Raw genomic sequence first — 21891 nt, 5'->3', positions numbered from 1 at the left:
CACAATGGTGCATATTTTGCGGTAGAGGTGTCACAAAAATTCAGTCTGACACTGTCTTTTCAAATGACCATGGTGATTTATAAAAACAACACAGTACTTTTAGACAGTTCCAAAGAGTAATGGATTTGCACAAATACGCATGCGCTTCACCTGTTCAAGTAGTTGCCCTCTCTGCAATCAAACCACACCCCATCCCCCCAAGCCGGTCAGGGGTCAGAGGGTGTGGTTCCCATGGAGGCTAAAGGAGAACTCCACTTGGTCACCTAAAGGAAGTGTGGGTGATGAAAAGCATTGTCATCAACATTATGACGCTCAGACAACAGCACCTGTCAGATGCTGGGTATTTTCTTAGCTGCATCCACGTCTGTGTCACTGCTGTCTTTGTCACATCATTTTCCTGTTGTAGAGCAGTGTGTGTATTCACAGCTTGTACCAGGATTAGTTTCAAGTGACAAAAACCCAAAACATGAGGTGCTCAACATAACAGAAGGCTCTCACCTCACTGGCTGGTGGGACGGCCTCGACTTCAGGGAAGCAGGCCCCCTCCACACGTCTTCTCTGAGATTCAAGTGTAACTGGGCACCCTGTATTTTATTCACTCAATCTGGCAACTCTCTGCTCTGTCAGTCGGTCCTGGTATCCCCAGGGTTCTGAGTAGCAGGTGTGTGATATCAATACTTAGAGGCTTTGGTCCACTGGACAGGCCAGCAAGTTTCTTTGGGAACTGAAGTTCTGAGGTACAAGAAGGATCTGCTTTTTGCAGTTCCTTTCCATGAAACCTGTGTCTTGTGGCAGAGCCAGTATTAACACATGCTTCCCCACCTGTGCTGTGCAGCACAGCCAGGCTGGCATCGCCCATGCGCCTGGAACTGAGGGGTCCTGGGACATGGGACTTGCGGTACCGGAACTGAGAAAGTGCCGGCTGGGACCCAGGGCACCAACAACAGCATCAATAGGGCCTGTCTCCTACTGAAGCATCAATTTAACCCAAAGATTCTGGGAGTTGGGTTTAGGTAACAATATTTTAAAAACATCGATATCAACAGATTATTCCGAATGCACAATGTGCACACATTTATAAGATAAAAGACAACCGCCAGGACGCTGCCTGCTCTTCGGTCAGCAGCACCGTTCTAAGGCCCCTGAGGAAACAGCGCTGCTCCTAACCTAAGGCACCCTGGCGTGTCCCTCTCGGCACAAGTGCAGGGGCTGCCCTGTCGGGCTTCGCCACCCGCCGCGGCACCTGGCACACGACCCAGTCGCTGTGCTGCGCCTTCACCTCCCGCCGCTGCTGTAAGTGAATCAAGTGCCCCCCTGCCCGGCTGCCCTTGACCTTTCAACTTGTGCTTACCTCACCTGATGCACCCTGGTGCTGTCACAGCGTGGCACGCAGGGAAGTTCTCAAATTAGTGCCACTCGCTTCCGTTTCAAACAGATGAGTGAGTAGGTTGTCAACTGCACCAAGGAAAAGTCTTATACTCAAACACCAAAAATATCGAGAAGCCCAGAGTAACGGCGACCCTCCACCCGGGACACCCAGGAGAGGACGGAGGGGAGTTCTGAGGGTGAGGGGGTGTCCTCGGCAGGAGGCGCCACCCGCCTGGGAAGCCTGCGCGGGTGCAGGAAGGGGGGCAGCGGTGAACCGGCCTTTAGATCGAAGTGTGAGTGGCCTCGCTGGAGGGTCGCTGCAAGTACTGAACATGACACAACGCCCAAGCTCCATACGCAGTGCTGGATACAAGCCGAGAGACAGAATACCAAACTATATTTACTGTTGACAGTAGTAAAGGACAACAAATAATGTACAAACGGGAGTAAACACAACAGAGCCAGCAGACATCCCACCCGTGCCCGAAGAGCAAAATACAAAGGAAAAGCAGACATCTTCAGCGAGATGCCAGCCAGACAAGAGATGACGGTGGTCGCGCTGCCCAGGTGACCCGAACAAGCAATGCCGGGCCATCCGGCGGCAGTGGGGCCACACACGAGGGCAACAGGACAACTCTCGGAGTTTAACCAGGACAGACCCCAAATGCTTCACAGAACTGAAATCACATGTAACACGTAAACTCCATACCAACTTGGGGAGCAGAGCACAGTCCATGGGGAGACCCCGGAGCCGTCTTTCACTCGTAACCACACTTTGAAGCAGCTCTTTTACACAAAAACGTTAATTGCAAAATCAGCAATACTCTATCTTCCTTTTTTATATACAGACTGTCATTCATCAGAAGCAAATACTGGAAGAAATCTGAGGCCCCGGCACTATTACCAGGTGAGACGTGTGGGAATTACTTTTTTCTCTGTTAAGGAAAAGGGGAAAAGCCAACTTTCACTGCCCCTGAACAGCATCACTGGCCATGGGTGGCGATGGGTCCTGGGCCCCAGGCCCCACGCGGGGCCACGTTACTGAAGAACTTCTTACCTTTTAAGAAACATTCCAGTATTTTCCCTTCAACTTTACTATATTCTGACAAAGCTTACACTTGTAATATTTAGCATTAAAAAAACCCTGTGCCAGCAAGAAACAGTAAGTGAAAGTTTGTCTCCCATCCCGACTGTGTCCCCAAAACTCACCCCACGGAAACACCCCCAGAGCAGTGACATGAGTTCTCTACATGACTGGAATGGGTAGGGGCCAGTACCTGGGGTAAGAGCCCCACCTAGATGGAAAGTGGGCACTCAGGCCACAAGTTTGGGGGAAATGTCATAGGAGGGAGGAAAAACAAAAATGAAAGTAAAAACAAAAACAAAACCCCTCGCCATACATTTTACCCAAACAGAGGTACTGGGGTGATGGGCTGGGGGAAGCCGTGGACATCCCCGCGGCCGCACTGAAGTACATCAGAGAGCAAAGTCCTTCTGGGGAATGTCCTGGGTGTCTGAGCCTCCCTGGTGCGGGCATGGTCACACCTTCACTGTTCAATAGCGAACACAAGCGCAGTGACACGAGGGGACGGTGGCTCTAGGGGCTGCACCCCAGAGGCAGCTGGCCGCCCGGACCCCCCCGTCTGCTGCTGGAACACGTCGATGGTGTCTTCGTCCTCCATCTCCAGCTGCAGGCACAGAGGGGGCAGTGAGTATCCTCACGGCACAGGAAGGGGTCCCACCCCGCTGAGCACCAGGGTCTTGGAGCTGCCCCCGCCCACGCCAGGGACACCACCCTGAGGTGCCTGAGCCCCGAGCCTGCTGTCGGTGGGCACCCGGGGACAGAGGCTGAGCTGTGGATTTCCAACAAGCCCGCTTATTCCCCAAGCTTCCCCTAACAAAGGAACAGTCAACATTAGGGACTTGACCTGATAGAAACACTAAGTCCTGTTACAAATAAACAAGTCTCTATAAAGTTTTACTGAAAAGTACAAACCGGCTAACGTTGCAGACCCAGTATCCAGGCTACAAGTGGGTGGTGACCGCACGTGCCCGGCTCGCCTGGAGCCTGCAGACGGCGGCGGCCATGGGCAGGCCCAGGCCTCGTCCCTGTCTCTGGACCACCTCCGCTGGGCACCCAACCCTCCTGGTCCCTCTCCCAACACAGAAGAGGCTGACAAAGGACATCTTCCTCATTCGAAGACTGAACCTCAAAATTACAAAGTCAAATGATCTAATAATTAAAGCCATTAAGAAAATGTAGGGACTTCCCTGGAGGTCCAGTGGTTAGGACTCCACGCTTCCACTGCAGGGGACACAGGTTCGATCACTGCTCGGGGAACTGAGACCCCACATGCCGCAGAGCACAGCCAAAAAAACAATTTTTTTTGATAAATAAAGAAAATAAAAGGTAAGGTGGGTATTCCCTGGTGGTCCAGTGGTTAGGACTTTGCATTTCCACTGCCAAGGGCCCAGGTTTGGGGAACCAGGATCCCGCAAGCCACTTGGTGCGTCAAAAAAAAAAAAGAAAGAAAATGTAATTCTTTCTATGTGAGAAGCAATCACTGCCTCTCAAATGCAAGTATTCCAAATGGAAGTTATGAAATGCAGATCGGAAGAAGCTCTCAAGTATAGACAGGGTCGGCTTTCCTACCTGTGCTGGGGTGTCTGTTTCATTAATTGGTTGTCCATCAAACCTGAATCGAATCTGTCTCATTGACAAGCCCTGAAAAGAAAAAGCAATCATCATTAAACATTTTCAGCTAACACATTAATTCAAAAAGAATCACACATTTGGGGCTTCCCTGGTGGCACAGTGGTTGAGAGTCCGCCTGCCGATGCAGGGGACGCAGGTTCGTGCCCCGGTCCTGGAAGATACCACATGCCGCAGAGCGGCTGGGCCCGTGAGCCATGGCCACTGAGCCTGCGCTCCGCAACGGGAGAGGCCACGGCGGTGAGAGGCCCGGGTACCGCAAAAAAAAAAAAAAGAATCACACATTTATGTGGAAACACCAGATTTCTGCATATACAGATTTACCACGCAGGTGACTACGAAGCCTCACCAGTGGGGCTGCAACCTAGTTCATGTGATGCACCCAGAACAACCTTTCAGACAATGCCGTTCTAGCACCTTCTAGCTCCTGGGGCTCTGCCCTCACCCATCCCTCTCGCTTCCCTCCAGGCGCTGAGCAGAATTTCGACACCGCTGGCACCATCACTTCCCCCCCTTTCAACAATTCTCAGGAACGGGTCAGGCGACCCTGAGGCATGTGATGAGCAGCTGCCTGAAGCTGGGAAGCGGCCCTTCTGCCTCCTGAGGGAACAGCTGGACGTGGTCGGGGGCACAGCCAGTTCATCGGGACAGACAGGATTAAAACACCCATCTCTGCTCCCTCCTGATACCCACTGATGTGACATAAACAAAAAAAGGCATAAACAAGGACAAAGAAAACAGGAGAGGGGCCAGGCCAGCAGACAAAGGGCGTCACCTCCGGGCTGGAAGCTACAGGGCTGTGGACCCTAGACCCCAAGGTCAGGATGCGGTGTGCTGGGGGGCAGGGGGGCGGACAACAAGAGCCCCGAGAGGGGCAGGGGCCGGGCACACAGGTGTAAGTGGCAGCGATGCAGCTGATCTGGGGTGACTGCTGGAAAGTCCATATCCGACTCCCAAAGCAGGGCCCCCAACCCCAAGGTCGGGCACTGTCCCTCCCACGGGCAGAAGGTCCCCGTTCTGGAAAGGTGGACTCAGAGCCCTGGGCTGGGGACACAGGCACAAACGGGGCAGTGACAGGTAGCCGGCGGAGGCAGGCAAGTGATGCCCAGTACATCCGGCACCCCGCCGAGCTGCTCCTCCCGGCCGCCGCGCTCCCAGGGCACAGGCGGGAGCCTGGGGGCCACTCCGGGGAGACTTAAAGACTCACAGATTGCAACACTGGGACCCCCAAAGAACACCCACCTGGGCAGGCCGCCCCGCGACAACATGCGGGCCATGTCCACACACCAGGTGCGCAGCCTTCCACCAGCTTTTTAGTGCTTCGTGCTTAAATACGAGCCGTCACCCAGGGAGAGAGGACAGTTAAGGAAAGACCAATGTGTGAGGAGTCAAAGCAAAGAAGAAAGAAAGGGACGAGGAGGGCACGGGGAGGAAGGATCAGAGCACGCCGGGACGCGCGCGCACACACACGCACGCAAAGATGTGCAGAGAGACACAGCCGCGCGTGCACACGCACGTGCACACAGATGCATACACACACCTGAAGCTCTTAGGGAGATAGAAAACAACAGAAAGTTCCCCTGGGGAAAAACGGAGCCTCAGAAAATGGGAAAGAACAAGAATTTTTTTTTTTTGCGGTACGCGGGCCTCTCACTGCTGTGGCCTCTCCCGTTGCGAAGCACAGGCTCCGGACGCGCAGGCTCAGCGGCCATGGCTCACGGGCCCAGCCGCTCCGCGGCACGTGGGATCTTCCAGGACCGGGGCACGAACCTGCGTCCCCTGCATCGGCAGGCGGACTCTCAACCACTGCGCCACCAGGGAAGCCCAGAACAAGAACTTTTAAAAATCAGAAATCATGACAGAAACAAGACCGTCCATAAAAAGTGGGAACATGAAGTTGAGAAAACCTCCCAGAACAGAGACCAATAGCAACAAAACCCAATGCACGATGGGAGGAAATAATCCAACTGAACACACCTGGAGCAGGTAACTGCAAGCCGGATGGGAATTCCAGTGAAGAGGGACACAAATTACCAAAGAACTAACAGAAGGTCTAGTTCCTGAACTAAAATGAGTTTCTAGACCGAAAAGGCCCAGAATGTGCCCAGAAGAGTAAATGGTAGCACTGCCTCAAAGCACGCAAACAAGGTCCCAAAAGCTATCAGAGATAAACCAAGCCGCAAACAGAGGAGAGAGAATGAGAACGCCATTGAACTTTCCACACCAGCGTTGGAAACTAGACGAAAATGATGCAATAGCTCCAAGAAAAGAAAATGAACTGCAACCTACGTGCACTCAAACACTCAAGCGTGAAGGTTTATAAAGCAAATCACTTTCCGACGTGCAGTATTTTTCATACCCTTTCTGCGCAAGATACTGGAAGATATGCTCCATCAAAACAGGGGCAGAAGATTAATCCAGAAAATACACAGGAGGAGGCTCTGGGATGATGGCTGAGCAGCAGTCCAGGTGGGGCAGGGAGGGAGGGGCCCCGGGAGGGACGATGGGAAAGCAAAAGGCCCAGGAACGTGGCGGACGGTGCAGCACGACAGGAAATTCAGGGCATAAATTAACAAGGGGCCCCCAGAAAATGACACACACAACCACCACCAGACCAGGAGAAACAGGACTCAGACAAGAGCCAGAAATCTTCACAGGCCGCTGTGTGGCTCAGGGCTGGCGCTGCCCCAGTCAGGACAGAAGCAGGAGATTCCAGAGCGATGGGCTGGAGTCCAGGGAAGGAGCTGTGTGCAAGCGCGGGTGGTGGATGTGCGGATGGCGGGCCAGAGCTGAAGACCCACCTTTCACAGGCGAAAAAAATCTCCAAAATCAAAGAACGTGAAGAAATAGAAGCGCAAGCATATTTACCAAAGAAAAGTGAAAAAAAAAGTTGGAGTTGAAAGTGATCTCCTCCGAGGAGCAAGCTCTGAAAAGTGGGGAGGAGAAGAGTTAGGCGTGGAGCTTTTTTAGGGTTTTGTAATAATAACAACAGAAAGCCCAAGGCAAGGATTTATCAAAGCCAAGAACGGAAACTAACAAAGGTCCAGTATTTCCGAAGTATCCTGAGAAAAGCTGCCTCACCTGAAAGGACAGGCTCAGGGGGAGAGACCGGGCAGGAGCATCAGAGAGCACAAGGGGACCGAGGGGCCCAAGGGCACAGTCACGCGCACACGTAACACACACTCCACACTCCGCGCGGTCAGTCTCTCTGGTCACCGTGGGAGGACATACGAGCACGGGCTCCTTATTTTGAAATGTAGTAAACAAAGGGCAAGAATCAAGCATCGTCTGGAAACTGAACTGTGTCGAGGGCAGTGGCTCCACAGACGCAAAGGTGGAGGGATGGAATCCCAGGCGAAGCCACCACTCCGATCCCAGCAGCGCCACGAGGACATCACCAGACATCCACCCCTGACCGGGGACGACCGGGTGGCTGAAGAGGGAGTGACCGGCCAGCCTGGAGGGGCCAGGCGGAGGGGAGCGCCTCCGGGGGAGGCGTGCACACACAGAGACACACACAGGCGCGCGTGCTCTGGGACCCACACACACACCTGGCGCTCACAGTAGGCCTTCATCAACTTGCTGAGCGGCGTGTGCCTCTTGATCTTGAACTGGACGACGGAGCCGTCCTGCCCGGCCACCTTCAGGTTGATGTGGCCGTTCTCCGTCTTCACTCCCTCCTGCAAAGAGACGTGAATCTCGGCCTCCAGCCCGTCGCCCCACAAACACCACTTTAAAGGCAAAGTGTTTGCGTGGCTGCTGGCCTTTTTTGAAGTCATGAAAACCAAGCTACTTCTTAAAATTCCCCAGCAATTCAGTCACTCGTGTGATTGCTTGATTTCTACACAGAACTTACTTTTCACTTCTACTTGCTGGGTCAGGAAATGCCCTGACAATCTAGTGTTTCCACAGACTGCCAATTCAAGGGGGAAAACCTGCTCAATAGATCCAGAAAACAATGGAGAGAAAATCCATCTTTGCTCTAAGATCGCTCTCATGAGACTAGGAACCACACGTATGCACAGGTGATTTATACTTACACACGCGGATGAATGAGACCCAACGACAGATGTTTCCAGCCGGGAAAGCGGGGTGCGAGTGGCTTGGGGTGCAGATGGCCCACAGCTTCCCTGCTCGCCACCCAGGGAGGGCCACCCTCAAGTCCGTTCTGTGCCACCAGTCCCACCTGGACGGGGTCACCGCCATATTCTATCCTGACATGATCCCGTAGCGGGGGTCTCTGGCCCCTGGAAACTACTGGAAGTTGATGCAAGAAGCTCGTGTTCAGAGCAGAGGCTCAGCCTGAGAGTGCCGCTGGGGGAGACGGGAGTTGTTTACTTTTTAACAAAATGATGAAGCTGACCCCTGAGTCAATCTGCAGACGAGTTCGGATGGAGACCAAAGCGGGTCTGTACGCTGTCCAGCCACATGCTCTTGTCCTCCTCCTGAGGCTCTAGGAAGGTCCGGCCGCCGCGGACTCTCTGCTCCTTCCCTGCTTCTTCCCCTTCCTCCCCCAGGAACCCACTCCCCGCCGCCGTTTCCCTGCCGCCTCCCTGCCTCACGGAGGGGGAAAGGAAAGGAGGCCACTCAGCACTCTGGCCCCTGGACACCCCAGTAGGTGAGCTCGGGCTGGCCCGAGAAGTGGCCCCCAGGAGGCGAGACTGCGGCAAGGAGCCTCCTCTGATGGAGCTGGGCCCCATGATCACTCCCCAGAGACCGAGGGTGCAGCTGCTTTTCCATTTTTTCAAATAAAGGTTTTATTTTGGAATAATCTTACATTTCCAGAAAAGTTGCAATACCGAGGCACAGTGCACTCCTACACCAGCCCCGCCCCTGTTAACATCTCACGTACTGCAGTGCCCATCACACCCAAGAAACCGACACTGGCACACCGCTGACAACGGAACTGCGAGCTCTTTTGTATTTCACCAGGTTTTCCACTAACACCCTTTTCTGTTCCAGGATCCAATCCGGGATACCACCTTGCATTTACAGATAAGATTTCTTTTCCATTTATTCATCGTGTTAAAATGCACGTGAAACTTACCACCTTAACCATTTCCAAGCGTACAGTTCAGTAGTATAAAATACAACCATTGCCACCATCCACCTCTAGAACTCTTTTCATCTTGTAAAACTGAAACTCTGTCCCCACTGAACACTAACTCCTCCCCCTCCAGCCCCTGGTCCCCACTGCTCTTCTGCCCCTATGAATCTGACTCCCCCAGGGACTTCCTGTAAGTGGAATCACACAGTACTTGTCCTTTTGTGACTGGCTTGTGTCACTCAGCATAATGTCTTCAAGGTTCATCCCTGTTGTAGCATGTGTTTAGGAAATCCTAAAAGGATTTCCTTCCTTTTCAGGCCTGAATAATATGCCGTTGTATGCACAGACCAAGTTGTGCTTATCCATTCATCCATGGACCAACTGACACTTGGGTTCTTCCACAATTTTAGCTATTGTCAGTAATGCTGCTATGAACATGGGTGCACAAATATCTCTTTGAGGCCCTGTGTTCAATCATTTTGGGTCTATATCCAGAAGCAGAGTTGCTGGACCATATGGTAATTCTACTTTTAACTTTTTGAGGAATTCCCATACTCTCTTCCATAGCAGCTGCACCATTCTACATTCCCACCACCAATTCCAGCTTCTCCTCGCCAACACTTGTTGTTTTCTCTTTTGTTTTTTGAAAGCAGCAATCCTAATGGGTGAGGGGATATCTCACCGTAGTTTTGATTTGCATTTGCCTGATAATCAGTGATGTTGAGCATCTTTGCATGGGCTTCTTGGCCATTGGTATGTCTTCTTCGGAGAAATGTCCAAGTTTTTTTGCTCATTTCTGCATCAGGTTGCTTGTTTCTTGTTGTTGAGCTTTAGGAGTTCTCTGTATATTCTGGATACTGATCCTTTATCAGACATACGATGTGGAAGGAAAATCAAAATGGAGTCAGTGTTGCTCAGAGAACCTCTCAAACAGAGCCAGGAGGCCACTGAGGACGGACCTTAACGCTCCTCTCAGCCCGGATGGAATCTGACCCTGTGACCACGTCCTGTCCTGATGAAGGCATCCAGGACACCTGCCAGAAACTCAAGATACCTGTGGGACCCAGACCCTAAAACAACTCGTGACAGCCATCCCTTAAGGACAAATATTTCCTTTTTTGTGTCAGAGCTCAGCCTCGTGGCTTTCGCCTTTATTATAAAGCCCCTGATTCTTTCTCTTCCTCGGAAAGCTCTTTCGGTTTTACCCAAATCTGTGTCTCCCAAGCTGCAATTCTTAACACCCCAAATAAACTCTTTTCTTATCTGCAGCCTTCTGCAGTTCTCTTTTTGGTTGATAGTGATTTGAAAATATCTTCTCCCCTTCTGTGGGTTGGCTTTTTACTCTGTTCAGTGTCCTCTGATGTACAAAATTTTTTAATTTTCATGAGTCTAGTTTATTTTTTTCATGTTACCCGTGCCTTTGGTGTCATATCCGAGAAATCATCACCAAGTCCAATGTCATGGAGCTTCTGTCCTATGTTTTCTCCTAAAAGTTTTATTGTTTTAGGTCTTACGTTTAAGTCCTCGAACCATCTTGACTTCATTTTTGCATATGGCGTTAAAAAAGGTCCAACTTCATTCTTTTGCACGTGGATAGAGGATGCATTTGCTTTTTTGATGAAACAATATGGGTGTGTTCAAAACAAAGGGACACTGGGGCCAGAACACAAAACAAACAGAAAGAGGGCAGGCCAGGCAGAGAAAGACACCAAGAGCACACGGCCTGGCCCAGACCCCTGGAGAATCCCTAACAAACAAAGGAACTTAGAAGAGAGGAGGGGCGGGGAGGGGAGCCTAAACACCAGAACCACAGTTCATACTGTCAGTCCCCTGCCTGTGCTCTCGAGGGGAGGCAAACTGTCTTCCCAACTGATCCACAAGGTTTTCTTTCTGCCAAGATGGCCTGGGAGTGTACCTCCTACCCTCTCCTCTCCAGGCCCAGAGGAAGGAGTGGCTCCAGGTAGTGAGCAGTGCCCGGCAGGCACAGTGGGCACTGGTGGGGCATGAGGCACAACCATCCAGTTGCCTTGAGAGTAGTTAAAACAAGTTGATTCTACTGAATTGGGCCTTGGACGTTGACCACGTGGGAGAGTTAAGTTTAAACACACTGAAGGGATGGTACTGTGTGTATTTCGTTGCCTATAAACTACAGTAAGAGGAGGCCACCTAGAAATCATAAAGAAAGGGCATTTACATTTGGCCTCCCCAAGTGTGAAAAGCAAAGGCAATTCCAACTGCACCTGGAGGGAGGACGCTCCTGGAGGGTGGCTTTTTCTCACAGGAGAGGGCAGCTTCCACCGGAGCCCCACCGTGTGATCCCGACCAGGGAGGGGCTCCGTGACCAGGGGCCCCAGCTTCAGCTCAACCTCCAGCATCAGCGGGGTCGGCGGGAGCCTGCACGCAAGGCACTCAATGTGCAGCAGATGGTCCACTTCAAAGAGACAGACCCCAAGAGCGCAGACGAAGGGCTCCAGAAACCTGTTTTTAAGACTAGTTAGCACAACCGCGGGCCTTCGCGAGGACTGCCGTCCAGGGCACCAGAGTGCGGAGCGCGCACCGGAGAGGCCGGTGCGCAGGGCGTGGCGCACATCGGGTGACAGCGACGGGAGGTGGGCGCACACCCTGGGGGCGGCAATGCGTCCAGACAGGTCCGGCCTCTCAGAGCCCCTGCCCAGCCTGCGCCCTCTCGGCGCTCCGCAGTGAGGACTGAGGAGGGGGCCCCGCGCACGCGGGACAGTAGGGCCCAGGCCGGCCCGGACCGTGGGTCCCCGCGTAAGAGGCGTAGTGGGGGGTGCGTCCCGGCGAGGGAAGAGGTCCTGGGGAGAGGCGGTCCCAGAGAGGGACTGGGGACGGGGGGTGCGATGTCAGCGGAGGGAGAAGGTCGCAGCCAGGAGGGTCCGGGCTAGAGGCGCCCTCTCTTCGGGACTCGGCCCACCGGAGGGGTGGAGCTCGGACCGCGGAGGAGGAGTCTGGGCGGAGGGAGCCGGGGGCGGGGCCCGGACAGGGGCGGAGCTCGAGGGCGGGCCGGCCCCCCCCGGGGGCGGGGCCTGGGCGGAGGGCGGGACGTGCGGGGGAGGGGAGACTAGGGGAGCCGGGCGGTGCGGGGAGGAGGGGCTGGGGGTGGAGAGGGGAGTGGGGAAGGAAGGCGGGGAGCCCTGCCGGCGCCGCTGGGCCTGGGCCCCGGAGGCCGGCGGCGGAGGGCGGCGGGGTCCGGGGCACGGAGGCGGCGCGGGCGGGGGGGCCGAGTCCGGGGCCCGGCCCGTGCTTGCCGGCCCTTACCTTGGGCTTCTCCTCGGACATGGCTGCGCGCGGCGGGTGGCGGGGCAGTAGACAGCGCCGAGCGGGCGACTCACGCTCTCGGCCCGCCGCTCTCCCGCCGCAGCTGCTCGCGGGGCCGCGCTTTGCCCCCAAATCCCCGCGCGCAGGTTGGCCGGCGCGGGTCACGCGGTGGGGGCGCGCGTGCACGAGGCGCGCTCCCGGGCGTCGGGCGCGTGCCCGGCCGGCCGAGGTTCCTGGCAGTTTCAAATGCGTCAGCCGGCTGGACCCGCGGAGTCCGGCGTCCGTACTTGGGGGGGGCGCGCTGGAAGCCGCGGGAACACAGGGCACCTAGGGTCGTGGGGCACGGGGGGAGCTGTGTGGGTGGGGCGCGCTGGGACCCCAAGGGTGCACGGAGAGCCAGGCCATCAGCCCTACAGGTGCGGGGTCGGGGGCAGGCCTGGAACATTACCTTGGCGCCTGAGAATGGCCCGCCCGTCCCCCGAACTGGCCCTTCACCTACCGCATCTCCACCAGCTGAGACCGGGTGTATCCACTGGCTTCCTCTGTGATGAGTGCGTCTCACAGGGAAACAAGGAAAATAAAGCCAGCCGGGTGAACTACCTCCAGTGGCCCCGGTGGACGTGCGTGAGAGAGGGCTGCCCCGGGGACGACCCCAGGTCTAGGAAAGGCTCGGTTCACCTTCACAGAGGAGCCAAGTGTCCTGAGGAAGTGGGGGTGAAGGAAGAAGGCCTACCAGGCTGACCCACCGGGCAGCTCCGTCCACTAAGGACACACGGCACGTGTTCATTCAGCGAGGCCGCACAAGCTCCAGCTGCTTCCACCCAGAGCTCCCAGTGGCCCGAGGCCTAAACGGGGCTTTTCTAGGAGGGGGTCAGGGAGGTGGAAAGTCTCCCATTCCGTCCACTTCTCACTCTGTGCTTAGCCAGGCCGACTCTCTGCGGCTCCTTTGTCTCCCCTTGTCCAGCCCCCTTTGGGGCCTTCCGAGCCCAGCCAGTGGCAGCTGAGCATCTGGGGAAGACAGCGACCTAGCCCAGTGGGTTCAGCTCATTTCCTGTTAACACCGAAAGGCCATAGAGCCAAGTTTTCACGGGCCTTAATTTCACAAACCAATTTTGACGCTTCAGAATTCACTTCCTGGGCTAGAGGCACCATTTAGGAGAGGGAAATGGGGCCCCCCAGAATGGAGCTGCCATGTCACAGGCTGACGAAGTCTGTCCATTGAAAGTTCTGGTCAGAGCCGACCTCCATCTCAGCCGGGTCCAAGGGTTTGGTCTCTTTCACCCTGGACTGTGGTGCCTCTACCAGGGGATCCCCAGTCACAGTGGCCAGCTCGAGCTGTGCTTCCTGGAGAGGGGAGTCTCCAGGAACTGGCCCCTTCCAGGACAGAGGTGGACAATGGGAACCACCACCACCACCCCAAGATTATTGGCTGTGGTGTAACTTCAGGTAGGCAGAGGTTGGACCCATCATCCATCATCGACTCTAAGATGTCAGCAATTATAAAACATTGTTTTATTTGTTTTTGTTTTTGCGGTACGCGGGCCTCTCACTGTTGTAGCCTCTCCCGTTGCAGAGCACAGGCTCCGGACGCGCAGGCTCACGGGCCCAGCCGCTCCACGGCACGTGGGATCCTCCCGGACCGGGGCACGAACCCGTGTCCCCTGCATCGGCAGGCGGATTCTCAACCACTGCGCCACCAGGGAAGCCCAAACATTGTTTTATTTAACACACACATTAAACTATGACAGGTTATGGATGCAAGACACCCCAATTAGAATTGATGAAATACAGTATCTAAATGTGTTACGAGAAGGAATTAAACTATGGTTGATTCATATAGCGAAAGGCTAAGCCACTATTAAATGTGTAAAAAGAAAGAGTAGTTGACAACAGTAAAAGATGCTCACACGTTATGTGTTTTTTTTTTAAAGCAAATTATAAAACTATTATGGTTTTGAACAACAAGAAAATCTGTATAAAATATTTTGAAAACCTGTTTGAAGACACCCGATAACTGCCAAAACAGAGAAGACTTTCTTGAGGAGCGAAGATCCCAGAAAGAAGGGACGTGGTTTTCCTTTTGAGATATTTAGCGATTAGTATGATGTTTTAGTCAGCTCAGCAGCCGTAACAAAATACCACAGACTGGGCAGCTTAAACATTCTCTCACAGTTCTGGAGGCTGGAAGTCCAAGATCAAGGTGTGGGCAGTATGGGTATCTCCTGAGGCCTCTCTCCTTGGCTTGTAGATGGCCGCCATCTCCCCGTGTCCTCGCATGGCTTTCCTCTGTGTGTGCAGGGGAGGGGGAGAGGGAGAGGGAGGGAGAGAGACACACAATGCAGTCCCTAATATGTGCAGCACACAAGAAGTTGAGACACTGAGCACAGCTTTTGAGTCTCATAGGATGGGGGAGACAATGATTGGGCAGGACCTACTGCAAGATAAACTGGTCGGGGGGCTTTGATAATAACCTGGACCTTCAGCTGGAACACTGAAACCTACAACAAAGGAGTGAGGCTGAGGTGCAGATCAATCCTCACAGACTGAAACCCAGCATCCCAACGGCTCACTCCCAAATTGCACCAAGCTGATCTGCTCTCCTTCCCGTTGCCAGCCTGAAGCCAAAGGAAACCTCTGGAGGACAGCAGCATCACCTGGGCCTCAGGTTAACTAAAACATCTTCACAGACAATATCCAGAACAGAATAAAACTTCACAAAGAAAACCAGAAAACAAATGATCCAAAACCAACGGAAGAAATATGTGTATATTAGTAATAAATCCACAGGAGAACAGTATATTGGCATTATTAGATTTTCAAATAACTCTAACATGTTCAAGGAAATAGACTATGAGATGGAAATTTTCAGCAGATAAGTGAAATCTATAAAGAAATGGAAATTGGAAAACAAATACAATCACTGAAACTATGAATTCGGTAGATGGGTTTAACAACAGATTAGACACAGTGGAAGAGAAGATTATGAAATGGAAGGTAGGTCAGAAGAAAACAGAAGCAGAGGGAGAGGACTGTCCCAAGGATAGGAGAAATAGCTTTCAAACCACTGCAAGAACAATGCAAAAACAAAACTCAACCAATCTGACAACGTCATAAAAACAGATAAAAGGAAACAATAGAAATAACAGAAGACATTTATGTAGCACTTATGTGACCTGCACTCTCATACCTTCATACACATTAATGGAATGAGGTAGGTACCATTTTTGTACCATTTCACAGATATGGAAGCTGAGGCACAAGTTTCACATCCAAGTTTACCTGGTTACTAAAAGCAGCAGAGCAAGGATTCAAGCAAAGGATATTATACCAGCTCTACAACAAGAAAGTAGAACAGAGCATACAAAGAATAAGATAGTAAGAATAAGTAGGGCTTCCCTGGTGGCGCAGTGGCTAAGAATCTGCCTGCCAATGCAGGGGACACGGGTTCGAGCCCTGGTCTGGGAAGATCCCACATGCCGCGGAGCAACTAAGCCCGTGCACCACAACTACTGAGCCTGTACTCTAGAGCCTGTGAGCCACAACTACTGAGCCCGCGTGCCACAACTACTGAAGCCTGCAAGCCTAGAGCCCTTGCTCCGCAACAAGAGAAGCCACCACAATGAGAAGCCCGCGCACCACAACGAAGAGTAGCCCCGCTCGCCGCAACTAGAGAAAGCCCATGTACGGCAACGAAGACCCAACGCAGCCAAAAAAAAAATCAATAAAAATAAATAAATTAAAAAAAAAGACTTTGCCTTTAAAAAAAAAAAAGAATAAGTAAAGGCCAGCAATCATACTAGGTATGTATGGATTAAATTGTTCTATTTAAGGACAGTGGCTCCCTACGTGGGTCAAAAAGATACAACTATGTTTTCTTCTACTGTAGAGAAAGGGTAAAAATAAAAGGCAAAAATGCTATAGCTTATAACAGTTTTCATATCAGATGAAATACATTTCAAACTGCAAAGCATTAAATGGACAATGAGAGATATATTACATTAGTAATGGGTCCATGCCACCAAGAGGCAGGTAGAGAAATGCAAATAGGGTCTCACTCTGTTTTTTTGATGTTTAACAGCTGACATCTTTAAGGCCTCATCCCTGCCTCTTCTCTTTCTTCCCCACATCTTAGCACGCGGATAAAGACTGGGCGCTGCCTCCTTTGGTACCGGTGGGAAATTCAAACCACTCAAGCACCTGCCCATGCAGAAACCCTCACCATGGCCCCGCCCTCGCACAATACAAGCCCCAAGTGCATCTCCTTTCCTGGCTCTCAAGCCATTTTCAGGCCAGCTTGGGAGGCCTGCACTGCTCTCCCTAGAAAGCCTCCTTATGTGAGGGATGAACATTTCCATACCCTCTTGGGGTGTGTGTGCGTGTGTGTGTGTGTGTGTGTGTTGTCACCAGTCTTGACAACTGGACCAAATTTGAGGTGAGGTTCCCTCTTCTTTCTGAAAGGTGTCACAATGGCAAACACTAAGTAAGCATATAGAAGATCTGCATATAGAAGATCTGCATATAGAAGATCAATAAGCTCATGATAATGCACAGAGAGAGAATCTGGAAACCAATGAAAAATTTATGTAATATTTTTAATCACCTGTGGAATATTTACAAAGTTTGAGCACATATTAGGTCTTTAAGAAAACCTCATTAAATTGTAAGACGCAAAATCATACAGAGGGCGAGTTCTGCAAAATCATACAGAGGGCGAGTAGAAAGCTGGAATGCTCATTACCGCCATCTAAAAACAAGAAAAGCCGGACAACCTCAAAATCACAACTTTTCCTAAACCTATCAGAAAGCTGGGATTTCGGCTTCCTTGTCTTTAAGTTTTGGGTCCTCTCCCTAATCTGCCTGCTATTATTAAGCTTTCAGAGTCTCAGACATTTGCTTACTTTGTCTTGTCCACACCAGAACTCTCTCCATTTTTGAAGGTTTTCTGAGTATAGAAATCTGAGCTTAGGGACTTCCCTGGTGGTGCAGAGGTTAAGAATCTGCCTGCCAATGCAGGGGACATGTGTTTGATCCCTGGTCTGGGAAGATCCCACATGCCTCAGAGCTACTGAGCCCACTTGCTGCAACTACTGAAGCCCGCCTGCCAAGAACCTGTGCTCTGCAACAAGAGAAGCCACCGCAATGAGAAGCCCGCGTGCAGCAACGAAGACCCAACCCAGCCAAAAATAAATTAAAAATTTGAAAAAAAAAGAAAGAAATCTGAGCTTAAAGCCTTTGAAGGTATCATTTCACTGTCCTTAGACAATATCTGGCTTTCAGTAAGTAATTACAAGACACAAAAAAGAAGGACAAACCCCCCACAATCAAGACATGAAAATCAACAGAACCAGACTCAGATGTGACTCAAGTGCTGGGATTGTCTGACAGGATTCATGTTAAGGCTCTAGTGGGAAAGATAACATGAAGAAAAGGGCGGGGAGACTTTCAGCACAGAGACGGAGACTCTGAGGAGGAGGCCAATGGAAATGCTGGAAGTAAAAACAGGGTAACAGAGATGAAGAATGCCTTCAACAGGCTCACGAGTAGACTCAGCACAGACGAGGAGAGAATCATGAGCTTCAAGATAAGACCGTGGAAATTACCCAGACTAAACAAAGAGGAAAGGTGGACCCCAACCAGCCAACAGAGCAGAGCAAATGGAAGCCCTGGAATAACTTCCACTGGTCTAACACATGTGTAATTGGAGTCACAGAAGGAGAGGAGAGAGTGGGCAGGAGAAATGTTGGAAACAATAATGGCTACAAATTTTCTAAAAATAAAGACACCACAGCACAGATCCAAATTCAGAAGGATTTAAAGATATACATTTAATAATATATATAATAAATATACAAAAGGCACAACAAGACACATCACATTCAAGCGATGAAAACCAAAGACAAGGAAAACACCCTGAAGGCAGAGAGAGGGGAAAAAAGACACGTTACATGCGCAGGAACAAGGATCAGAATCACAGCACACCTGGTGCAGAAACGATGCGAGCTGAAGACGATGAGGACAAAGACATGATGCCTCTACACACATGAAGCTCGGGTCTCTATAATCAGCAAACCAGCCTTCAGAAGCCAAGGAGAGACTTCTGGTGTGGACAGGACACAACCCTCCGAGGACTCTGAAAGGTCAGTCATAGCAGGCAGCTTAGAGAGCAGACCCCAAACTTAAAGACCTGATGGGGTGACTTTCCAAGTGTTCCTCCTCTTTCATCGGACAGCTTCGACCAGAGGTCGACCCCAGTGTGGGATTACATACCAGTGCAGATGTCAAAACCTCCAAGAGAAAGCCTCTCTCTCTGGCCAGAGGAAAGGAGACCCTGCGAGCCAAAGCATGCGAGTGAACCCAGGTTTTGGTTGGTTGGTTGGCTGGCTGGTCTTGTGTTTTTTACTCACCGGATCCTGTCCTGAAGAGACCCCGATCCTGGAGCTGCACTGTGGCCGTAGACCAGGCACCCCACACCTCACGAGAAAACCCATCCCTCTGGCCACAGAAACCAGGAAAAGGGGTCCTGTGATCCAGAGAGCATCGGGGATCCTTCATTTTATCCCTCTTCCCTCCCTGCCTGGCCCTCAGGCAGCCCCAGTCACATGACCCCGCCGGCCCCTCCCCTAGGCAGGCGGGGCCCCTCCGCTGACCTCCTCCGGGCCCCAAAGAAGGGTCAGAGGTCCACACATCTACCTGAAGGTTGTGGGTCCTCACCAGCTATATTGGCAGGGTCTGGGAACATCGTAGAAACAGAGCTCACACCTGTCAGACCAGGGAGATGATGCACAAGCCTGACTGGGCTGAAGGTACCTCTGTGAGAGCCGCCCCAGGAGGCGGGGATGGTGTCACCAGTCTGGCTAACGGAAACGTGGGCACCACCGGCATCTGACCGCTTAGAATAACGAACGTCCCTGGCATTCTAGAGCAACCTTCCTGACGCCCCTAGGCCAGCACCATCCATATCTGCTGGCAACGTGTTACAAGTGCGCACTCTGGGGCCCTCCCAGACCCGCTGGCTCGGAAATCCTGGGGTGGGGCCCCGCCATCTGGGTTTTACGAGCCTTCCAGGGGGTTTCGACGCAGCTCAAGCTTGAGAACCCCTGGTGGACAGCGGTGCTGCTCAGAAGGGACACCGTAGACAAATCGTCAGGGAATCTTGGCGAAACGCAGGTTCTGACTCAGCAAGTCCTGGGTAGGGACGGATGTTCTGCAGACCTACTGAACTCCCAGGTGATGCCCGTCTACTAAAACTTGGGCCACATCATGAGGAGCAAGCCTCGAGGGCAGTGGTTCTCAGCCTTGGCTGTGCATTAGAATCACTTGGAGATGTTGGGGAAAAAAAACCACCTGTGAAATGAGACCCGAGATGAGTGTGGCTGGGAGTGTGGCCTGGCACTGGCGAGCGCAGTGAACAGCCGAGGTGCAGGCCCGCTGCTGTGGAGGAAAGGCCTGGGCTCCCAGAAACGGGGGTGTCGGTGGGCCTATTACGTGAGCCTGCGCACCTCCCCTCCAGCTGAGCTCAGGACACTCCCTGCACAGTCATGGAGAAATGCATGGGCAAAGCGCCCCCCGTGGCTCTTCTCTGCAGACCAGGGAGTCTGCCATGGAGCGGGGTCACCCGATCCCCCTGGGGATGAGGGGTCCTGGCATGGTGGTACCAGATGTCAGTGCTTAACACTAGAGACAGACGCAGAGCAAATAATCATGGAAGGAGAGGAATCAGAATTTTTTGAACCGATGGTGGGGACCCTGGGAATGAAACCGATGCACAGCTGCTAAACTAGCAGGCAGGATAATTCTAGGTCTTTTGGTCAAGCCCCAAACCGTCACCGTAACGGGGATGCCTGGCTCTTCCCAGCAGCTTCCAGGACTGGTGAGGAAGGACCCTGCAATTCAGCCACAGGTGAGACCAGCAAGTGGCTCTCAGGGTTTCCTCAGAGGGACCGATGACCATTTTCAAGGGTCACTGTGTCCTGGAGCAAAGGAAAGCCCCTGACCCTCAGGGGTTACTACACACCAGCTCTGAAGAGGCCCGGTCAGTCACTGAAGTCCACTGGCCAGAGTGGGCTTGTGGAGGCCGGATGAGAATGGGTCTCACCCCGAGTCTAGCTCACCGTGGGCCCGTGGGAACCAGAGGCCCAGAACGCGTAGCGGGGACAAGCACACTTGGCGCCCTATGGAGTCTCCCCACTTGTGCTCGGGGCCGGAGCGGAGGCCACGCCGTAGAAAGGCCCCGTGGAAGCCCGCAGAGCCCTACCCCCTGCTGCGGGAGGTGGCCCAGAGGCGCCACATCTCCAGGGGGAGTGCTGCAGGTCAGGGACCCCCGAGGCTCGATCGCAAGGCTTCCTGCCTGTGACTAGCTGGACTGTGTCCCCCCAAGTTCACAAGCCAGGGCCCTAATCCCAGCACCTCAGAATGTGCAGAATGTGGAGAGAGGACCTTTAATGAGTTACTGAAGTTAACACGAGGTCGCTGGGTGGGTCCTAATCCAACCTGACCGGGTCCTTACGAGAGACGAGGACACAGACACACACGGGACGAGCACGCGGGAACACGAGGAGGGGACGGCTGTCCACATGCCCAGGAGAGAGGCCTCAGGAGGGACAGCCCTGCGACCCCTGGGCCTCGGACTCCCAGCCTCCAGACTGTGAGACGATCGATACATGTCTGTTGTTTAAGCCCCGAGTCTGCGGTGCTTGTCATGGTGACCTGAGCAGATACCCCACGGCCCACTGAACCCCCTCTGTGGCTGTTACAGAGCACGGGTCCTGAAGAACGGCTGGGGGTCACAGCCAGGGCCCTGGGGTCGCAGATCCTGGCACCCGGGCTTTGCTTTCTTCTCCCGACCCCGCCGGCCAAGGTCGCCAGCCGGCGGGTGCCTGCGCGGGCTGGGAGAGCAGAGCGCCTCCATGCTGACCTCGGCCGGGTGACCTTCTGGTGCGGTCACCCGCAGCGCACTCCAACATCCCTGGAGGAGGTGGGCCTGGTGCAGCCCAGACGCTCAACTAGGACCGGCGTGGGCCAGGGTGGGGGGGAAGCGGCCCCAGCTCAGGACACATGACCCTGGTGCCCCCCTCGGGGAGGGGAGAGGGGCGGGAACGTGGAGTCGGGGTCACCAGGGCCTGGGGTAACCTGAGCAGGGGGAGGGGAGGGAGCTGGCCCGGCTCTGGGGCCGGACCCTCGGCCACCACGCTCTGGAGCCCAGGACCACGGGGTCAGAGTCACCGAGCGGGCAGGCTCCTCACGGGCTGGCACAACCTCTCCGTCCCTTGGGTATGGGCCGGCTCCCCCAAGCAGCCACCCAGCCTCACTCCCACCACGGTTTCCCTCCCCTAGAAGCCGGGTCCTGGGGTGGGGCTTTGAGCCACTCGGTCCCGGGCGTGGATCGTTGCACCTCCTCCCGGGGGCGGCCAGAGGGGCCAGCAGTGCCCGCCGCCCCCTTCCAGTCACCGTCAGCAGCCCTGTCACTGAAGGCAAGCTCCCGTGC

At 53.4% G+C, this 21891-nt stretch overlaps 1 protein-coding gene across 2 annotated transcripts; it reads right to left on the bottom strand.

Annotated features, from left to right (window-relative positions):
- Window positions 1–78: 78 nt before the first annotated feature.
- SUMO3 (small ubiquitin like modifier 3) lies at window positions 79–13323 on the bottom strand. 2 transcript variants are annotated; one of them, XM_029215403.1, is made up of 4 exons: window positions 12408–13323; window positions 7633–7761; window positions 4022–4093; window positions 79–3056 (listed from the first exon to the last, which is right to left on the bottom strand). In XM_029215403.1, exons 1-4 carry the CDS (start codon window positions 12426–12428, stop codon window positions 2916–2918), a joined length of 363 nt encoding a protein of 120 aa, XP_029071236.1. In that variant the 5' UTR covers window positions 12429–13323; the 3' UTR covers window positions 79–2915. The 2 variants fall into 2 exon arrangements, with proteins under 2 accessions (XP_029071236.1, XP_029071235.1); XM_029215402.1 differs by lacking the exon at window positions 12408–13323 and having other exon boundaries at window positions 7633–9223.
- Window positions 13324–21891: the final 8568 nt, after the last annotated feature.

Source organism: Monodon monoceros, unplaced genomic scaffold, assembly GCF_005190385.1.
Source record: "Monodon monoceros isolate NGI ecotype Baffin Bay Population unplaced genomic scaffold, NGI_Narwhal_1 Super_Scaffold_11, whole genome shotgun sequence".
NCBI classification, from domain to species: Eukaryota; Metazoa; Chordata; class Mammalia; order Artiodactyla; family Monodontidae; genus Monodon; species Monodon monoceros.
Note: the sequence above shows the minus strand (reverse complement) of the source record. Positions and strands in the feature narration are given on the sequence as shown.